Below are 20,769 nucleotides of genomic sequence, written 5' to 3'. Positions count from 1 at the left end.
GCAATAGAGAAAAAAAATAAAAAACTGGAGGTGTTGAACGCAGCACAATGTCTTGTTCATAGCATCTTAAACTTTGATAAGACACCAGGAGCTTCTTTATAAGTTGTCATATTGCCTTATTTTTTTAAATGTCTTTGTAATGAATTGCTCAGTCCTCCTATCCAGCTATTATTAACTTAAGACAGACCCCTTTTCTGATTTACACTGCATGATGTGTGTCATAATGTACAGAATACAAAAGCGTAGCGGGTAATCAAATTGAACCCACCCGAGGACAAAGTGTACTTTCAAAGAAGTGTTGTCATTTCACAATGCAACATGCTGAAATAAAATGTCCTCCAGAATCACAAAAACAGAGATACAGTTGATAACCATGCCAGTAACAGCTGATGGAAAGAGATATGTCGCTGCAAGCAATTCATTTCATATTCAATTTGGGCTGGTACTCTGACCGCACCCAGTGGCCCAGATGTGATGTGAAGATTATAAGAGTTTTGTGGCTAAGTGGTCCAAAGGAGACACATGAAATTGGACCACATCATCCAGGCTTCAGATATGAAACCAGATTCTTTATCACAAGTCTTCCCCTTTATGTCTTCTGACCTTTCATGTCTCTCTACACCATCAACTATCTCATAAAGGAAAAGTTCTCTTGAAATACTAAAGAAAATGTTGTGGTTTTCCTGATACAGTAGCATATTGTTCATTTTTCAGACAACACACTTACACTTTTTACTCAGATGCCAAGAAAAACAACTTTGATCTAAGAACAGAGGAAGGCAAGATATACACACACTTGAGATAAAAGGATGTCCAGAAAATGCGCCAAAAACAAATGTTAAACTTACACATTCCCACTATGCAAACTGTTTTTGCATTAGCACAAACACACACACACACACACACACACACACACACACACACACACACACACACACACACACACACACACACACACACACACACTAGGATCAACATTAATTTAGCCTAGAAGGAATGCAAGCCATGAAAAGAAAAAACACACAAAAAGGCCACTTGCACACTGTGGAGAGGTGGGGTCGGAAAGTTATGCAATTTGCTTTTCTCAAGAAAAGAAAGCAAGATGAAAGGCAAGAGACCGAGGCAGAAAGTGAGAGACACAGAGGAGTGCTGGTAAAAGTGAGAAATACAAGAGCAGTATGAAAGAAACGTTGTTTGAATCTAATGGGTTTTAGCCAAAAGGGACAATATCCATCAGCTAAAAAGTCAATTTATTATCTTAGAGAAAAAGAAAATCTTGCAAGAACTGATTGATTAGTTTCTTTGAAAAGACAAAACAAGTACAATACATTTTCTCGTATGTAGTACAGCCTATAATTGTCTAGATCTAGTGGGGTACAGGTTGAGTGGACTTGACAGAGGTCTAAACCCACTTCCAAACTGCTGTACGACAAAACGGTCACGCCACTAATGTACAAACCTCCATAACTGTTTCTGTGTCAGTTCTTGCGAACGTCATTTGTTCAGCTAACAGGTGTGTCTGTCCCTTTCCTTCCCTTTCTTCCCATCCCTTCCTTCAATTCAACCATCTGTGCTTCACCTCATCTACACCCTTCCCTCCGCACTGTCTCTTTTTTCAGTTTTCACTCTTCGCTACGCTTAAGCCTAGTCTCTCTCTCTCTCTCTCTCTCTCTCTCTCTCTCTCTTTCTCTCTCTCTCTCTCTCTCTCTCTCTCTCTCTCTCTCTCTCTCTCTCTCTCTCTCTCTCTCTCTCTCTAAATGGTCTGACTTTATGCTCTAGGAGTTTGACATTTGGGGAGGGAAAATAGAGACCAGAAGACAGGATATTCGCTTGCTGTGCCCCTTACAGGTCACAAACTGCATGTTACACATGACACACACACACACACACACACACACGCACATGCACACACATGCACACACACACAATATGACGCACTGTACAGAGGAAAGGTGGGCCTCATGGAAAGCCTAAAGGAAGCACTCTCTGTTCCCTTTGTGTTCCTGTGTGGGTGTGCGTGTGTGTGTGTGTGTGTGTGTGCGTGTCGATGCCATATCTGTGTTGTGATAGCTCGGGGTCTGATTCCTGAGAATAATTGATAAGAATATGAAAACAATGCTTTTCGGTCAGTAGCAGTAATCTCCACAACAATTAGAAAGTAACTCAAGCTAGCACACAAGCCTGTGTGGTGTGTGTGTGTGTGTGTGTGTGTGTGTGCGCGCGTGCGTGCGTGTGTGCGTGCGTGTCATGCATGCTGTGACCTTGTATGATCCCGTGTGCAGGTTGACCTCTTGTAAACTCTGATGGCTGAATCAAATGAGCACGAATGCAAAGCTGAAGGCTCTCGAAGGCAGAGAGATGCACTGTACTGACACACGAGTTACATCACTATGGAAACAGCCCACACCAGTTTGTCAGAGCATGTCTGTTATGGAAAAAAAGGAGACTAAAAAAAAGAAAAACACCATGACAACCCAGTAAAAAGAGATTAGTTTATGTGGTGGATTGAGCCGGTTGATTGGTTTTGGTTTCTCCCACATTTCGCTACCTGAGCTGGGCAATGAGCTACGATGATAATCACACCTGTTACATATACTTCTTCATTTGTGGTGCATTACTGAAAAACATCATTCCAAAGCACACCCTTAGAAATTATTATAGATAAGATAAGAGCCTCTTATTAAGCCCATCAGCCTGCAAGAGTGATTTGATTAATTTCCTTTCACACTTCTATTGTAACCACCGGCGCCCTCTGTGAATATAAGTGCTGCTTAATGCAACATGATTTTTAAATTATACGACTGCCTAACATTAACGATATGTTAAACATGATGAATAGCTACGATCAGGACAATGAAGCGTCAGAATAATGAGTTCCTTTTGATGGATAAGATACTTTTTTTCATGTGCTGGAATATATCTGCAAATATTACTCGTCCTCCTGTTGGTCATTGAAGGAATTTATTGTTTACAAAGCAGTGACGCACGGTAGAGCCATCACAGTCATGATCACTCAGCACCTGGAGATCTTGTTCTATACTGTCTAATGTTATCAATATTTGCAAATATACTGTAATACTGTAACGTTTATTTGCCTTGCCCTACCTCTGATAATTTAACGCCAAATTAGTATTAGTGTAAGGAGGTGCACATACGATAATCTTATTTCACAGAATTTCTTGACAAACAGAAATGATAATTTGATGACAAACTGTCAACATCTGCAAGCACTGCTAATGCTGTTTCTATTAGAAAAATTGATATGAAGCATCTAATTAATCTGACCTGAGAAATAGTACACTTTCTGATGTTTACTTTAAAAAAGTGTCAGAAGAGACATGAGCACCCCAACTGAAGGATCTTTGAACTACATGTCCATTACTTCATGAACCTCTGACCATTCATTCATAAACGCTGTTCCCAACTCAAATCTCTCTTTAAATAAAGTTAAAGAAAATTCCTCACTCTACAACAATGTCACCGTTTAATCCTTTTAATCTTCTTAACCATTGAAGCTTGATCATTTATATATTTAAACCTCAAAACACTACAATTTGTCATGTATAATTTCATACACAATTTTCAACATTTTTATGTTGGGAAACTTTATGATCTGAACAAAACCACAAACCATAATAAAATAATAGCAGTAAATATCAAAGTTCGATCATCAAAAGGCTTAAAAACCCTAAAATGAAAAATACAAAAATATTCTTACTCAGGATAAGCATTATGTACTTGTATCTTTGTGTAACTTACATATTTTTGAGAGGTCTTGAAATAACACTACATGTATTATTAAAGTAAGCAAATTGTTTGACAAATTGAAAGGCTCACTATGTGGTGTTTGAAATGAAGTCAAGTTGAACCCTTTACTGCTTTAATGACTCCATGAATATTTATATATAGTTTCAAACAGAAGCAATACTGTCATAAAATATGAAATGTTTCTACTTTTTTATATAAGCAATGGAAGTGAAATCATATGCACTCTCGAAAATCCCCAAGGCGAGTTTCAGTCAAACATGCCAAGTTGATATTGTACATGTGATATGTTTCTCAAACCCATGCATCGTGATGTCGGGTGAAATCAGACTGCTTTCGCTTCATTTCCTGCCCTCAGGTGCACGACAGAGCAGGATTAGACAGTACAACGCTTCTCTAACACCCCACTCATTATGTGCACCCACTGACTCAGCCTGCCACCGCGGCAGCAGTGGGTGAACACACACACACACACATATGCTCCCACATATGATTATGAGCTCAAACCAGCAAACGTACACACACATACACAAGTGAACACAGACACACTACTTTACAAACTGTAAAAAGGGTATGAGATCACATTGCACGAAGCCATTATTAACACCCACATTAGACAAGCTAGAGAGCCGGTAATTATTTAATCTAAAGTGATATGAATGAGGCGAAGTTCAGTGTATGCATGTGCAACAAAATCTTTAGTTTGTGTGTGTGTGGGTGCATGTCAGTGTGCAGATGTATCCTCAAGTACGCAGGTGATGTACAGATGTGAGCACTTGTGAGTCTATCCTTTAGATTGACAGCAACACAAATCAGGATGCTACAAATGAAGATTTACTCACATGATCTCTGTCCCTGAAACCATGAGTAAGTCAGACTTGAAGTGTGTGTGCTTAAAAGTGACGACAATCATGACAGCATTTACCACATTGACGTGAAATACTCTCTACTCATACTAACCATATAGCCACATCTTGACCAATGACTTTGCAGGACAACATCAGTCCTTTGGAGAATACTTGTATGATATTAATGGTTCCCTACTCACCGCCTGGTTCCTGTCCGGCAGCCGGTAGTTGTGGTTCTGCAGCAGCCGGCAGCCGTCCTTGGCCAGCCGCTGAACGGCCTCCAGGCCCAGCCGGCTGGTCAGTTCCTCGCGCCCGCATACACTTCCCATTCCTCCCCCGCCTCCGCCAACGCCGCTGCCACCGCCTTCCCGCAGTGCACACACCCCACTCAGCTGCAACACAGGTGGCATGAACACATATCTCAACCCGCAGTCCCAAGACATGGTGCAGGCACAAAGTGTTTTTAGGACACAGGTCAAAAAAGTTTAGTGTTTTGGTCCAAGGGAGACTGAAAGCAGTTTGGGTATAGTCCAAAAACTTGCAACAAGTTTTTCCTTTGCCCCGTTATGCCCATGCGAGGAGAATGAGATAAAATGGTAATCCTATGTCTGTCTTGTTCTCTCTCTAATTCTTCCTGATCTCTTATTCCTTTTATCTATTACAGTCTGTAATTCCCTTTATCTGTTGCACTTCTCTCTTTGTCTCAGTCTGACTGCTCCGTGTCAGATGATCTGGAGGAGAAAGAGTGAGCGTGTGTGATTAGTAGCATAAGTGGGCGGGAGTTTGTGCTGGGTGTGTGTGTGGTGTCTTCCTGTCTCCTCCCCTCTATAGTTGGGACTTATTTTAACCATCCAACCGATGTAGATAGAAAGTGTGTAAATATGAGTATCTAACAGTGATGTTTTGAAAAGGGGAATAAGAAACACAGAAAAGCGGGCACTAAAACCTAAATACACAAAGAGAAAGAAAGACAGAAACATATAACAGAAAGAGAATTAAAAAAAACTTATGGACAAACGATAAACTAATGGCTTTGTCCTCAAAGTGACAGAAAACATGTTTGTGTGTGCGCTCCCTAAGGTGCTGCTAGTAGGATGGTTATCACCAGTGGCAGCCAGCCTGATTTGTTTATTTTCCTTAGAGAAGGGAGAAGGAGGGGTATTTCATTCGGCTCAGAGTTAACTCTTCCTGTGAGCTATCCCACGGTGCCATGCTTTAACAGAGGGGAACACACACACACATAAACACACACACACACACACACACACACACACACACACACACACACACACACACACACACACACACACACACACACACACACTCAACATGATAGCATACTCCCACACAGCGTTTTCCTCGTATACAAGGAAAACGCTTATCTGCTAGGATAGCTGCTTACTCACACACACACACAGGCACACACACACACACACACACACACACACACACACACACACACACACACACACACAGACACACACCCTATATCAGAGCCACAGTCCCCTGTCCTTTGCTGCTTCCTGTTAACCTGTGTTCAACGTCCTGTCCTTGACACAGAACACACCAAGATAAACCTGTCTGTGTACAAGTGTTAGTATTGTGTGTCTGCCTCTGTCTATCTCCCTTTATCTTCCATTGTATCCTTAATTTGTGTTTGGTCTCTTGTGTTTGACATCTATGACCTATGCTAAAACCTTCAGGAGGCTGATGGATAACTGACACTGAAGTGGTAGTTGTGTGTGGTTCAGTGTCCCCCTTCTCATTTTGTGAAATAAACTAAAATAACACTCATAGTACCACTGTGGTCTGCCGTGGTTTACAGACCCCTCAAAAGGTTAATTGCAGGATAAATCTTATAGCCCATGTTCACCGAAACAGACCGTGTTTCATAGCTGATGGAGCAATTCCTCTTTCCTCCCCTCTGCTTTCTTTACATAACAGCTCTGTATTTGTTGGAGCAGCGTGTTTCTGAGGGGTGAAATTCCCATGTAAATGTGTAAATGTGTATATATATATATATATATATATATATATATATATATATATATATATATATATATATATATATATATATATATATACATATCTTATGGTCAATTCAACACGTGCAGTACATTCCATGTGTAACGGACCAAGTGAGAGGGTGAGAGAGAGAGAAAGAGAGAACGAGGCAGGTACCAAAACTGTCTTACACAACTGAATTCGCAATACAGTTGTTCTCATAAATAGTAAAATGTGTTACCAGCAGTCATTCCCAAGCTGCTGACAGAATCACTATTGCCTAATTACAACATCAACAGCCAAAATAAATAAAAAATAAAGGTTCAAGACAGCAGCTTTGCTGTGATATTGGCTGTATTGACATGTAAAAGGAATGATTATTGCTGTCATGTTCATGTACAGTCACAAAGCAACTGTTACCACATCTAAATAAACTGCAAACACGTTCCAATATACTTATAAAATATTAACGAAATGTCAGCAAGATTACTCAATATTATAAACTAGAAAAACATATTTGCGCTTTGTTTTACACTTACGGCCTATAATCATTAATAAAATATATAATTTGATAGGAGAAAATCACTCTTCAGTTACACTCCGAAGTTGTACTGTATGCAATTGTGTTTTAACAGACTCTCTTTTCCCTCTTCTCCTCCTCTCTCCTCATCTCTGGTGTAATCAGAGAATGAATTATTGATGAAGAAAAAGAGGTTTCTGCTGTAAAGAGATGGGACCAGCGAGCAAACAGGCCTTCCTCTGCACTCTTTTCTGACCTCATTTTCTACATTCAGCCACCTCATGGAGGCGCACACACACATGCACACACAACTTGCACTCAGTGACCTTTACCAGAGAGCGAGGTAGTCAGAACAAACCAATTATGATCTGGTATTATGGATGCCCAAAGCTAATCTGTGTTGGAGAGGAGATGTGTCGGTCACATTGAGTCTGGTCCTTCTCCAGTCCTTTGTTTATAGCAATCTGGTTACGTTGGCTGTCAAAAGGCTTCACTGTGCCCTAATAAAACACAACCTCTCCCAAATGCTTAGTACTGCAACAAGCAAGCGAACTGTGGAGCAGCAGGAGAAAAAAAAAAACCATCCCGCTCAGTCGAATCATGCTATTCACGAAAACAGCATGCGTGTGCTGGCGCAGGTTGAAAACAACCACTTTGCATGTATTCAGCAACATTTCAAAGGCCTCTGGATAAGAGCTTCCTGCTCAAAATGTCTATTAAATATATATACGTTAATGTCCGTGCATATCTTGTGTGTTGTTTTTATGCATCTTCCACGTTATATAGACGTGACGGTCGGAGAAGCAGACAGGAGTTACCGCACATGATGTGCAATGTGCAGCTGTCGACAGGGAACAGAACAAAAATGTATTTCAGCTTCCTAAAAGAAAGGCCCACCTAAAGCAATTAATATCACTTCAAATGGTTCTTATATTTAGAATATTTTACTTTACTCTGCCAGAACAGGGGGAACCGAAGCCGTTGTGTTGATTAATGCTCCTGAGAAGCCACCTGAAAATAATTGTAATTTGTAAAATGATGGGTATTTTTCCGGTGGAGTCTTGGGGTTTTGGTAAGGGCATAGACTAAATATTCAGTTCCTCGTGGGAAACATGGACTGTATAGCTGTTTCAAGACAAGGTAAACTGGCAAAAATTCTAAATGTAGTGTACAATTAAACTGGGTATAGATTTTTTTGCTGACGTCTCAGTTCATTGCTTTACTGCAGTGGGATTTGCTTCTCCTAACTGGGGCGTCTACTGTAGTAATACCCTCTATGGATAAGTACAATCCCACTTCAAAAGACCCAAACTATCCCTTTAACAATTCCAAACATTACTATATCCACTGATATTGTACTAAACTATGAGCTTTATTTAATACTTGCTGAGATATCGGGATTATTTCTATGCTAAATTGGATTGGCTTTACTGACTCTATTGTATATCTATTTTTAACAGATTATTCACTTTCCAGATTACCCAGGAAAAGATAAATAATGGATGGGATTGAAAATGAAGAATCAGGGTTTTGGACAAAATAAAATGATGAAGACGTTATTTAGTATATGGTAAGTTAGAGTGTGTGTGTGAGTGTATGTGTGTGTGTGTGTGTGTGTGTGTGTGTGTGTGTTACCGGGCTGCTCTCCTCGTTGGGTGTCTGAGGTTCCTGTTGGCTCGTTTCCGTCGTTTCAGAGTCCTGCTCTGACACTGCAGCCAACCATAAGCAGAATCAAGTTATTTATGACAGATCTCATTCTGCTACATTGTCATTCCATCTTCTCTAGAAGAAAAAAAGAAAACATTTCTCATATAAGCACACACACACTCAAGCTAAATGTATACTTACAAGCTTTGCGAGTCTTTCGGGCAAGAGCAGCAGCCAACTCACTTTGTACCTGTTGGAGAAGAAGGGGTCAAACGATAATATTCAGAAATGTAAAAACTACAAATGATCAATCAAACACACTCTAATGAAGCAGCAATATGATGCTGTATCGACCATTCTTTAGACAAACGTGAACACACTGACCGTAGAAGTGAGTCTCTCAAGAGCTTTCATCTGGAGCATCTCACTGCAGATGTCCCTGTTGCCTTCAGAGTCCTCCTCTGACCTTGGATACACACACGCACACACACACACACACGCACACACACACGCACACACACACACACACGCAGCTTTACTGACATGCGCATTATTCTGATCAATCACTCTCCAGAGAAATTAGAACTTTGTTCCTCTCTACGCTGCCCCCTGGTATCACTAGAAAAGAACTACAGCCTGTAAGTACACACTTCTCAGCGGGATGTTATTACCTGAGAACGTTTTATCAGTGAGTGGTTTCTTACTGGTTTCTCAGAGATCAAACCAGTAGTAAATCTGATTGCAAAATGAAATGAAAGAAGATGAAGCAGATATACATCGACATGATGAATATACGGCAGATGTGCATATTTTCGGTGTGAATGTATTTCTATTCGGCAGAGTGGTATCTGCCTGCTTTAGTTTCCTCATGTCTTTCTTGTTCTTCGCTGCTTGCATGTCTTTGTATGGAGCATCTTCCTCTGCAACCCCCTTCTCTCTTTCATGTGGTTTCATTTAAAATAGCTCCCAGACACACCCTTCTATTGATGTTAGTGAGGCTGTGTGTGTGTGTGCGTGTGTGTGTGTGTGTGTGTGTGTGTGTGTGTGTGTGTGTGTGTGTGTGTTTGTGTGTGTGTGTTGTGCGTGTGTGTGTTGAGAATGTACTGTATGTAGATATATAACTCGAGGATTTTCATCTTTGAATTTTGTGTATGACTTCATTTGTGTGTGTCTGTGTGTGTGCGCGGGTTGTATAAACAGGTGGTTGTTGTGGGGTAAACTGTGCGTTATTCCCATAGCAATAATACGAGGTTCTAGAGTTTGTCTTCAACAGTGGCAGACTGCACCCAAGGGCTCCTCATCTAGTATGTTCTCTTACAAAACCAGTGTTTGGATTGGTCTCCCACACAAAGCCTCACCCCCACACAAGACACACGCACACTATTTATCAAGCATGCACACACACATTCACACACATCGATTTGCATACAATTTGGATTTCATCCACAGATCCCAGTGGCACGAGTAAGAGTTGTGAAGAAAAGAAGCTGAAGCACTGCAGACTGTGTGTGTATATGTGTGTGTATTCACTGTAATCTGATAAGGGAATGATAGATGCAGGAGCGGGGGAGATGGTGATAACATGTAGCCCACAGCCTGACACTTCAGCTATTGGCTCTGACACAAGTAGAGGGAGACGGAGGCAGGTAGACCAATAGATGCCTTAACGGAGTGTGAAAATATCATATTTTTAATCGGTTTGCTGCTGGTGCTTTCCTTTCAGTATGAAAACGACTCCAATCTCCATACTGATGCTCAAACATTTCAGAGAGGGCCAGTTATCAAGTTGTCAATGTGACTTAATGCTGGGGATTTTGATCTTTTGTCCATTGGTGGATTGTGAGATGGACGAAACCTAATCACACTACAGGGTCATTAGGTTTCGTTAGCCGCCATTCGTTTGGCAATTTGGTGACTCACTGTGAGCCTGAATATACCAGAGCTGGAGGAGAGGCACAGTGGGAGGTGTGTCACCAGTCATTAAGCAGCACAGAACAGTATTGAAAGAGAATTATTGTGCTGAGTGCCTACAAAGGCTTCTAGTTGGAGTTATGTTCTATGATTTACCAGGACAGATCCCAATTAAACCAACCTATTTGAACTAGATTCCTACAGCAAGAAAAATGCAAATACACAATCTAGTCTACTGCAAATGCACATGTGGTTGTGATGGTTGTGGTTGTGCCACAATGCAGATGGTGTGATTTCTGAAGGAGGAGGATGCAATCTCCTTCAAAACCAGTAATGTCCATCAGCATTATGCAGAGTCTGGTTGGCTGTTAACCCACCATGCAAAGCAAGCAAGTGTGTTTTCTCCTTCCAAGCTAAGGTGTCATATTTTAGCTGCTGGCAATGTTGCACCTCCTGGCCAATGTTATTGGAGAACACTGTATTTCAAAGGCAGGAAAACTGGCAACCTAATTGCTATTGAACAACACCACATCCTACTAAATAATAGTAAAAGTACGAATATAGATAATGTACTGTTTATTATATGCAGTGGGGTGGCGTTAATGTGGGGACAAAATACAAAGATCTGTGCATCAAATATTCAGTAATAGTCGTAGAAAATGTGTATTTACGAAGCTGACAGTGTAGTTCAAGTTGTTGTTGTTGTTTTAGTGCATTGCATAAGATCACAAGATAGAAACCCCTAATTATTTAGCATAAATAATTGTTTGTATACAGGGTGGTAAATATTAGACATTCTCAATAAACTAGGAACATATTGCTTTACACGTGTTTGTTACAAGGCAATTGTATTGGATTATATTATGCTATGCAGGTGTTCATATTACTGTGTCCCTCCCTTGTGTTTTGTGTTAATACAGAAGTTGTATGCAACCGGTACAGAAAAAGATTGAAATCAGTGCATTGAGTTTAGTGTGCGAGGTAGTAATCAGTTCACGCTCAGATCATCTAAACTTGACATGGACTTAACTTTAAATGAAGAAATGTGGAGACATTGTGAATACTACATGGGCAGTGTGCAGGACATCTTTTAAACTTTAAAGCCCTCTCCTTATACAGCTCTTCTAAAAAGCACTATATATGCAAGTTTTGCCCTTACAGTAATGTGAGACATAGAGGAAGAGAGAGAACGAGACAGAGAGACAGTCTTGCCAATAAAGCTCAGTAAATTGAAACAGAATTGCATTCAGATGGAGACAGGGAGAGACAGAAAGAGGGGAGAGACAGTCTTTTTGTTGCATAACTATATATGAGACTCTCAGTTGAAATAACTTTCATCATTTAGAAGACCATGAGTTTCTTGCAGTGAAGAATGAACAATAAACTAATCAACTTAATGACCACATTGTGCCTGCTGGTAGCAAATTCTATCCTTCAGACGCAGCAGTCCGTTAAGACACGCTGGCAGTGTTGACACAAATTGAATAATGACACAGAAACTTCTACACATGATGCAGAGGAGATAACCCATTTAATTAGTACTGTGTTGTTGTTCAGCTTCACTAAAGTATAAATCACCAGCAGGAGATCTAACAGTCAGCTATGTTGCCCTATCAAGTTATCAGCATCAATTTAATGCTTGCCTCATTAGATTAGACTACAATATGAGACGGGGAGACATAATTCAGGAGGAGCATGAGCATCAGTTACACATGGCAGCGCTTAAAATCGTGATGCAGCACCATCAGAAATACTGCATTTCTCCCATTTGTTAACCACACAAGTTCACAACGTGCACACTTTCTTTTAAAGATAAAAGGAACTCAGAGTAGAAAACATACAACCATATCTAATATATTTCTACAAGCATTGGTTAAAATGTTTCAATTAATTATTGACTCAGCGACCTAAGAAAAATAAGAAGCTGTAAGCTTTGGTGGTTAAACAAACATTTGTTTGCCTGTGCAGGTTTAGAAGGTGCACACTGCCAGGATTTTATTTAAATTACAGCATTTTATTAGCCCTCTGGTAATTCAGTCTCCTTTTTACAATTTCAACACCAGGAATTAAAGACTCAGCATTAAGCAATGGATTATTGTATTAACCAATGCGTCGTAAAGTCTTTTTGGAAGCAGACAGTGGAATACATCAGGTGTTTCCCCCCAAAGCTACAACTATACTCCTTTACATCAGCAAGAGAGCCAGAGACAAAGAGGGAGGGAGGGTGTGAGACGAGAGGATGAGGATGCCTGCAGAGAAATGGTGCGCCAGTCAAAGAGAGACATAGACAGCAGCAGTGTTAAAGTGACAGACGAGTGAGAATGTTGAATGCATAATATCATCTGTGTGTAATCTGTGACAATAAAACAGCAGCACTTTTTTGGATGTTGCTTCGAAGAAAAAAACCTACAAAATGTATATCCCTTCATTTGACAGAGAATACATGAAAAAAACATCATGATACATTCACGCAGACTCCTCGTGTTTGTAATTTAAATAACCACCATCTCCTCCACCCATTCCTCTGCACACTTGAGTGCAGTGCCACTAACTGCATGGGTTGTACTATATAGAAAGTAACATAAAGGTACGTACAGAATGTTACATGAGATTCATATTAGTAAGTATGACATTCAATTCCCCTCGCTGTTGTGCTCTCTCCGTGGTGTCTACAAACACACTTTTCGTAGTTGACATGCAGATGAATGTGTTGACGTGTGCTCTTGTTCCCTTGCGCTCCAAATATACGCTATCTTTTTCGTTACCCGTCTCCCTCTCTTTCTCTGAGTGACAGATTGAGTTCAGTGGCAGCCTCAGCAGGAATCCCACACACAGGAGCAGAAAAGAGAACCCTGGCTGACACCACTCTGCATGCGTGTGTGTGTGTGTGTGCATGTGTCTGTGTGTGTGTGCGTCACATGATGTGTCGGATTTTGTCCATTAGATTTAGGATTTAAAACACTGAATAGAGATTAAGTTTCAAGCTGGGATTTGGAGATGATCTTTGGAGGAAGTGTGTATGTGTGAGAGTATATCATGTTGCACAACAGAAATGCACTTGCGAGCTTGCACATCCACACTTCTGCCAAATCAAACCCTGTGACTTGTCACTTTTCATGTTAAAACCTCAGACTGACAAATGACCTCAATCATATATCGAAATGGGAACACTGTCACTTCCACTTAGAGATTTTTTTTCAGAGCAACTAGCTTCAACTTCACGTCGATAGAGATCATCTAGTATGTTACAACTGAGTCTCGCCCACCATCAACTATGCTCAACATTCTGCAACACTTCAACATGTTGGAGCTAAGTAACAACAGTGGAAACCATTAACTTGTCAATACAACAGATGAATTTCACTAATAATATCCATCCGTATGTTCAACCATTTGAGTTGTCGCTATTTATTTAAAATTCAAACAATCAATCAAACTTCAGAAAATACGATCCCTCTCCAAACTCAGTGTACAGTAAAAGCATAACAGGGTGTGCTTTGCAGTCCAGAGCGGTGTGTTGTTAAACACCACTGTTGTTCTCTTTGTGAAAACAAAATGATGGAAATATATTTACAATATATTTTCCTTCTAAAATATTTATACCAATATTCATATTACTATGCACGCTTATATTTAGATGCTTTTTTAACATTGTTATCCTCAAGCTGAGGTGGCATGCTCTCCTGAAAAAACAGCTTTACAACACATTTTACAAAATTAAGTTTGTTGAGGATGGATTATTTAATCAAAACTAAATGTTGTGAGTGACAACTCAAATAGTCCTATCATCCATACATTGCAATCATCACTGCACACTTACGGGCTGTTGGCCCCGCCTCCAGAGCGAAACTGGATGTACGGGGCAAGTTGAAGGAGGAGCCTAACTGCCTCTGGCCACTCCCCCTCATTGGAGCGAAAGTCACAGGAGGCGGCGTCACACTCCTCAAAGCTGAACTGGTAATAAGAGTTGGAATCTGAAAACATCACCCGCTGGTCTACTGGAGGAAGAATAGACAAAAAGACAAGTGAGAAGTAGCAGCTTCCTCTACCTCTTTTATCATTTAACAGTAATAATGTGTGAGAATTCTTTAACAAATGCAACGGTAACCTCCTGTCATCTTAGTGTGTTTGTGAATATGTGTGTGTATTTGTGTTTTTACCAGACAGCAGGACTCCCAGTTCCAGCAGCACCTGCCAGACGCGCACAGCAGTGGTCCGGCAGCGCACGTACAAACACTGCTCACACAGCCACTGCACCAGCTCCACACCCACGTAGCTGCGCCTGTTAAAATACACATTTCCAGCACACAAGCACAGTGTTATGATAAACACACACACACACACACACTTTGTCCCTCAGCACAAGGCTTGTCTTTTTTTTAATTAATCAATATCCATTGATTATTCATTAGTTCTCTCTAAGCCTTTTCCTCTGAATACATTGAATACTTTCCGTCTGCTTCCCCCAAGGATAATCTCCTTGTGTGTGTGCGTGTGTGTGTTTGTGTGGGTGTACATGCGATGACTGTTTAGAGTACCTATTTATATTTGTGTCCAGATGTTCACATGGTCTTTGCATGCATGTGTCTTCATTGTATGTACAGTAGACTGCATGAGAGTGCATATATTCCTGGAGCAACTTGTGCTCTACTATAAAATGTCTACGTCACACTTTGCTCGTCTTACTGCATAAACAACTTGAATGGCCAATCAGGACAGGGCTCAACAGTGACTGGTGAGTCAGAGTACATCCTTAGCCAAACACATCTATTCATGTCTGCACACAGACCGACACACAGACACAGAGACAAGCGTACCGTATGATTCTGGCCAGGTGTATCTTGTCTTTAGCCGGGTATGGTCCATGAGAGAGGAAGGCATTCCTCACAGCCCGACCAGCACATGGAAAACTCTGGGAACATGACTGAACACAGAGAAGCGCTTGTTTCAAAATCTAAACACAAAAAATGAACAAATGCTACAAATATCGTATCTCAACATTATTTCTGAGACTGCAGAGAGCTAGTGTGGCTGCATGCTGTCATTGACGGGCTCACAAGGACAAGGCCATCTATTTTTCCCTTAGGATTGAAAGATTGACTGCATCTACACACCCTGCAAGAATCCCACTATTGATGCTATGCTAAGACCATATTTCAATTAAGCTGTTTATAGGGGCTGCTTGTTTGGTTTTATTCATATTCACGGTTATATGTGACAGACGAGGCTCCATGCACATTATGTTACAACACGAGAGACTCCCTCATGGAAGCAGATTTTGCAGATGTCTGCACCTAAAGTCATTATGACTTATATATTAGGATGGTAGGGCATGGGATAAATGGTCCCATGTATTGCAGCAAGACTAGTATTCCTTCGGGGCCTTTAGTATTTTGTAGTGACTGTGGAGGTCGTCAGTGATCGTCGTCCGATGCAAATCTGCCATGTTCATAATTTGTCACATAACAATTACCCCTCAAATTATTGTTCTATATTTCCGAAAATGCAGAGGTCATGTGATAATATAAGTCCCTTGCCAAATCAGCATCTTGTGCTCGCTTTCTTTTCTTGCAACGCTTTTTGTTTACTCTATGCCTTTTTGCCACTTTTCCCAGTCGAGAATTATGGAGGCTGCGTTGGCGATTAAATACAAAAAGTTTAAACAGCATTTTGGGCGGAAACTCAGGGGCTTCTTTTGCTACACCGCATGGAGACCAACATTCACACGAAGGATAATGTCAGTAAATTTGAGTACAATACATACATTGCTTGTCCCGCGCAAATGAGCTGTATAAAACATAGACGTGGGCGGTTATTTCTATATTGCATGCGGCCCCCTGGTAATGTTGTAGTCCTGCTTAAATAGGGCTTAAGGGTGGGTCTCTAATTTTGTTTTGCACATACAAAAGGAAGCACCTGTGACCCCTGAAGCACATAGCTCACACAATACACATTTTTTAGCAAATGGTTTTGCACTTTCGCTGTCGGTTTGTAACATAATGTGCCAATAAACACTATGTTTTGGGAAGAAACATTGACTGTAACCATAACTACTAGGTTTGTGTTCAAGAACAACACAACAGGGAAGATTTAAGTTATGTTTAGTTAGTTAGTTATGTTTATTAGTCGTCATCATCATATTCAGAGTATTGCAGTCTTTGTGCACTGCAGTATTGGACAGACAATTCAAATTTTATTCATTGATTTTTACCTGAGCTCATTTTTGCCATAATCTTCCTGGAAAGGTGCTCATGGGCAAGGCGTTTTACCAGTATCACACTGCTTTATGTAATCTCGTGATATAAACATTTTCAAAAAAAAATGTGCTGAGGAACACGGGTAACAGCAGTGCACATAAATAGGCAGCATCCAAGCTTCACACGTATATTATATTGAATTTTTTTTTCTCCATTTTATTTCTTAAGATAATGTTTTCCATTTTTGAAGAGAAATATTCTCCAGTGAAATATTTGAGCCCTAAGGCCTTGCCAGAGTTGCAGTACCAGATACCGCATTATAGTGACGCTTGTCAAATTAAGACTGAGAACGTGTGTGTGTGTGTGTGTGTGTGTGTGTGTGTGTTTGTAGTAGCTTGAAAAAAAAGTAATATCAGCACTGATGTCACCTGTATTGGGGTTAAACAAACACAAAACACACTTTTGCTATACAGCAAAACTAAAGGGATAACATCACCTGTGTGTGTGTGTGTGTGTGTGTGTGTGTGTGTGTGTGTGTGTGTGTGTGTTTCCTTACCTTGTGTACTGTAGGTCCAGTGCTCGGTCCGGGGATAGTGTCAGGCGATTGCTGTTGAAACACAATACACAAAAGTTGTCAGAGCCAACACACAATGATACACACACACACACACACACACACACACACACACACACACACACACACACACAGTAAATACACTGAACACACAAGACTCTAAGATGAGAAAGACCAGTTTTATCATTAGTCAGGTTTTGTATCACCAACAGCAGCAGCAACCATTCCTTTAAACTTTCATACCTTACTGCATTAAACCTCTGCTTTGCCAAACTTAATTAAATATAAAGTGTTTGATAATTATCTGACCTAAATGGTTGAAACATTGACACATTTTTACTCAGGCACCCATCAATACATTACCAGTACAAAAGCCAACTGTAATAAATTAAGCTTCCTGTTCAATTGTCAGTTCAACTGTCACGATATATACAGTCAGCATAATACATCTCTTCCACTGTCATGTTGCAGTCTTTGCCCGGGCGTCGTCACCTCTACTTCCCAATCAGGAAATAAACGCATAATCTTTTTGAAATCATCATGCCATAGGAGCAAGATGACAGTGAGGACACCGTTGCGACACACTTAATGTCATAAAACAGATTCCAATCGATTGTCAGTGTTCAATCACGTAGATCGGAAACAGCACTTCATGCAGAAATCTTTTTTTTTCACTACAGTGTAACTGTGATGCAATTGAGTAACACCTCGTCTAATCTGCTGTTGATTTAAAAGCTTGCTTCAAATGATTCATAGCGCCATTTTTTTTTTTTACTAAAATAATAATTCTTGAAGATAAACCCGTCGACTCAAATATCGTTCAACTGAAATGAATGTGAAATGACAGCATTAAATATTAAGGTTATCTCAATTTACAATTAACAGTGTTCAGGCAACTGTTCATGAAGTGTCCTGTTCTGGGACAGAATATTAATTAAGATCACATTATCATAAAGTAGCAATGTTGTACCCGCTTAAATTGAAATACAGTATTTAAAGACATCTAAGAAATACATTAGCCATAGAGAGAAAACTTTACACTGATTCAAAGATATTCACCTCTCTTAAATGTTTTTATTGCTTTACAGCCCTGATCCACTGTGGCTTCAAGAGGTTTTACGACACTGATCTACCAACAAAGACTTTTTGAAGTCAAAGTGAACAATCCACAAATTGATCAAATTAAATCAACATGAAGCAAAGAATAAATATTTACCACCTTCACACCGACACACCTGGACAATCACTTGTAAAAAGGAGAGATCACTTTTGTGTAATCAAGTTGTGATACAGAGTTTAGGTTAATAACACTTTGTTTCTGCAGTTTCCAATAGCTGGCTAGTCAACTGCTTGCCTTTTTCACAGCACACAGACACAGGTGCTAAAACCATTCATGGTGGCTCTGATATATTCAAGCGCCCCAGTGAGCCTTGACAGTCTAACAGTGAGCCTCTATGCGCGACAGCAGCACCCTGAAACTGAGGCGGATACAAGGAATTCAGCCATCATGAATTGTGTTATTTACACTTGGGTTCTTCCTCCTGTGACATGACATATTTTGAAACAAATCTGTGAAAGTGCTTTTGAAAATTACCAATCAGTCTAAGGCACCAGAAAAGTGTCAACTTAACAGGATGAAGCAGGAAAAAATTGTATTCAGAAATCCATAATAATATATCCATTGAGCAAGTAACTGTAAAACATAGTGAAAGAAGTTTCTGTGGTCTGGTAGGACCAAAATGGATCTTTTCCACCATCTTACCCAATGCCTGGTCCTGGCAGTGTTATGCAGCATGCTTTTCTGCACGCTTTGAAAAGAGAAGCTGAAATGAATGCAACAAAATATAGAATAATCCTGGAGAAAAAGCTGCTGCTACACTAAACTGGGGAAAGGCTTATTTTTCAGCACATCAACAAAGCAAAGGTAAGGGTCTTAGAAGAAAACGATACAGTGAGAAATATTTTCTAGATTTTAACTAAGCATATATTTTGTATTTCCATAGATCAGTCTTAGAAAAATACAGCATCATAATCCGATCTCAAAGATCGATACTGGGGGTAAATAAAGGCATTGATAACAGATCGGTATCGGCTACATTAAGCAGTATTCAGCCTAGTCGTTCTTTTTAAGCCAGCTGTCACACAAGTGTTTTTACTCAGAAAGCTTTCATGCACAGCAACGCTGTCTCTGAGCAGGCAAAACACCATCAACCATAAACGTAAACCAAACGCAGTATGGGACTATTTATTCATGTTCTTCACCCAGTTTTTGTGCACTTGTTTTCTTTTAGCAATGTGTGAGTGTCTTGCGTTTTGCATGGCGTTTCACAACACAGCAGAGAGCCAACGACTATTACACTCATCAAGCCACGACAAGTGCAACGAAAGCACCCAAGGAACAATCTAATAAGGGCAGTTCATTAATGTAACTTAAGTTACATTAATGTAACTCAAGTTACATTAATGAACTCAACAGAATGCACTACATTCAGGAAACTCTGACAAAAGCTGCACCAAATTTGGAGGGAACACTCTTTTAAAAAACATGAAGGAACCGCTTGGATGCAAGCCATTGTTTTTTTAATGCAATGCAGAGCCATTGAACTATCAAGCAAAAACCTTCTGCAATGGCAGTGCAACAGGTCTGTGAGCTCAGTCCGTGAACCTCTACAGGAAACTGAGCCTGTCCACAAAGTCGCTGCCGTCCTTCGCCCGAAGATGAATAGTGAGATACGGAGAGATCAATTGATGGAACAAATGAAAAGCTCCTAAGCAACTGCAGAAGATGGATGTCGATGAGGAAATATAAATAAGTTAACGCTCAAGAGGAGAAAGAAGAGAGGGAGGCTGAACAAATCACAACAGTCTATGAATATATAACAGGGGATATGAGCATGACAGATGGAGCGGGAGAGAGACGACGAGGCAGTGAAATCATTTTAATTATAATTGTTAAAAAAGGAAGAAAAGGTGAGTGAGACAAAGACAGAGAGGGAGAGCAACGCACGTCTTTGAGTTGAAAGAAAATGAAATAGATGATTAGAGAAATGCAGAGCAGTGTGTATGATCCCCATTAGAGAGATGATACTGTCTGGGATGTCACACTCGACTCACACACAGAAAGAAGCAAGCGAGGATAAACACAAACCTTATTTGAAGCAAGTAACTGTGTCACAGCCTCCCGACAACACGCTCCACAATACAACACACATACACATATTTGCTTTGTTGCAGAAAGTTGGAGCTGAAAAAAAAAAAAGAAATCGATATCACTCTCATATGTGTGCTTTTAATATATAATGC

The 20,769-nt window shown here is 40.3% G+C and overlaps 1 protein-coding gene across 1 annotated transcript in view; it reads right to left on the bottom strand.

The window, feature by feature from the left end:
- rapgef5a (Rap guanine nucleotide exchange factor (GEF) 5a) overlaps positions 1-20,769 on the bottom strand; it is a 43,833-nt gene that overhangs the window by 17,286 nt on the left and 5,778 nt on the right. Inside the window, exons 2-9 of the mRNA XM_068575020.1 lie at positions 17,449-17,499; positions 15,513-15,619; positions 14,856-14,977; positions 14,516-14,693; positions 9,169-9,250; positions 8,986-9,034; positions 8,773-8,846; positions 4,814-5,005 (exon numbers count right to left, since the gene is read on the bottom strand). Coding sequence (XP_068431121.1) covers positions 4,814-5,005; positions 8,773-8,846; positions 8,986-9,034; positions 9,169-9,250; positions 14,516-14,693; positions 14,856-14,977; positions 15,513-15,619; positions 17,449-17,499 — 855 coding nt within the window. The remainder of the gene's footprint in view (positions 1-4,813; positions 5,006-8,772; positions 8,847-8,985; positions 9,035-9,168; positions 9,251-14,515; positions 14,694-14,855; positions 14,978-15,512; positions 15,620-17,448; positions 17,500-20,769) is intronic.

The sequence above is a fragment of the Clinocottus analis genome, unplaced genomic scaffold, assembly GCF_023055335.1.
Source record: "Clinocottus analis isolate CAN_PGR_092001 unplaced genomic scaffold, fCliAna1.0.p SCAF_14, whole genome shotgun sequence".
Taxonomy (NCBI): Eukaryota; Metazoa; Chordata; class Actinopteri; order Perciformes; family Cottidae; genus Clinocottus; species Clinocottus analis.
This window is presented reverse-complemented; position numbering and strand designations above follow the sequence as displayed.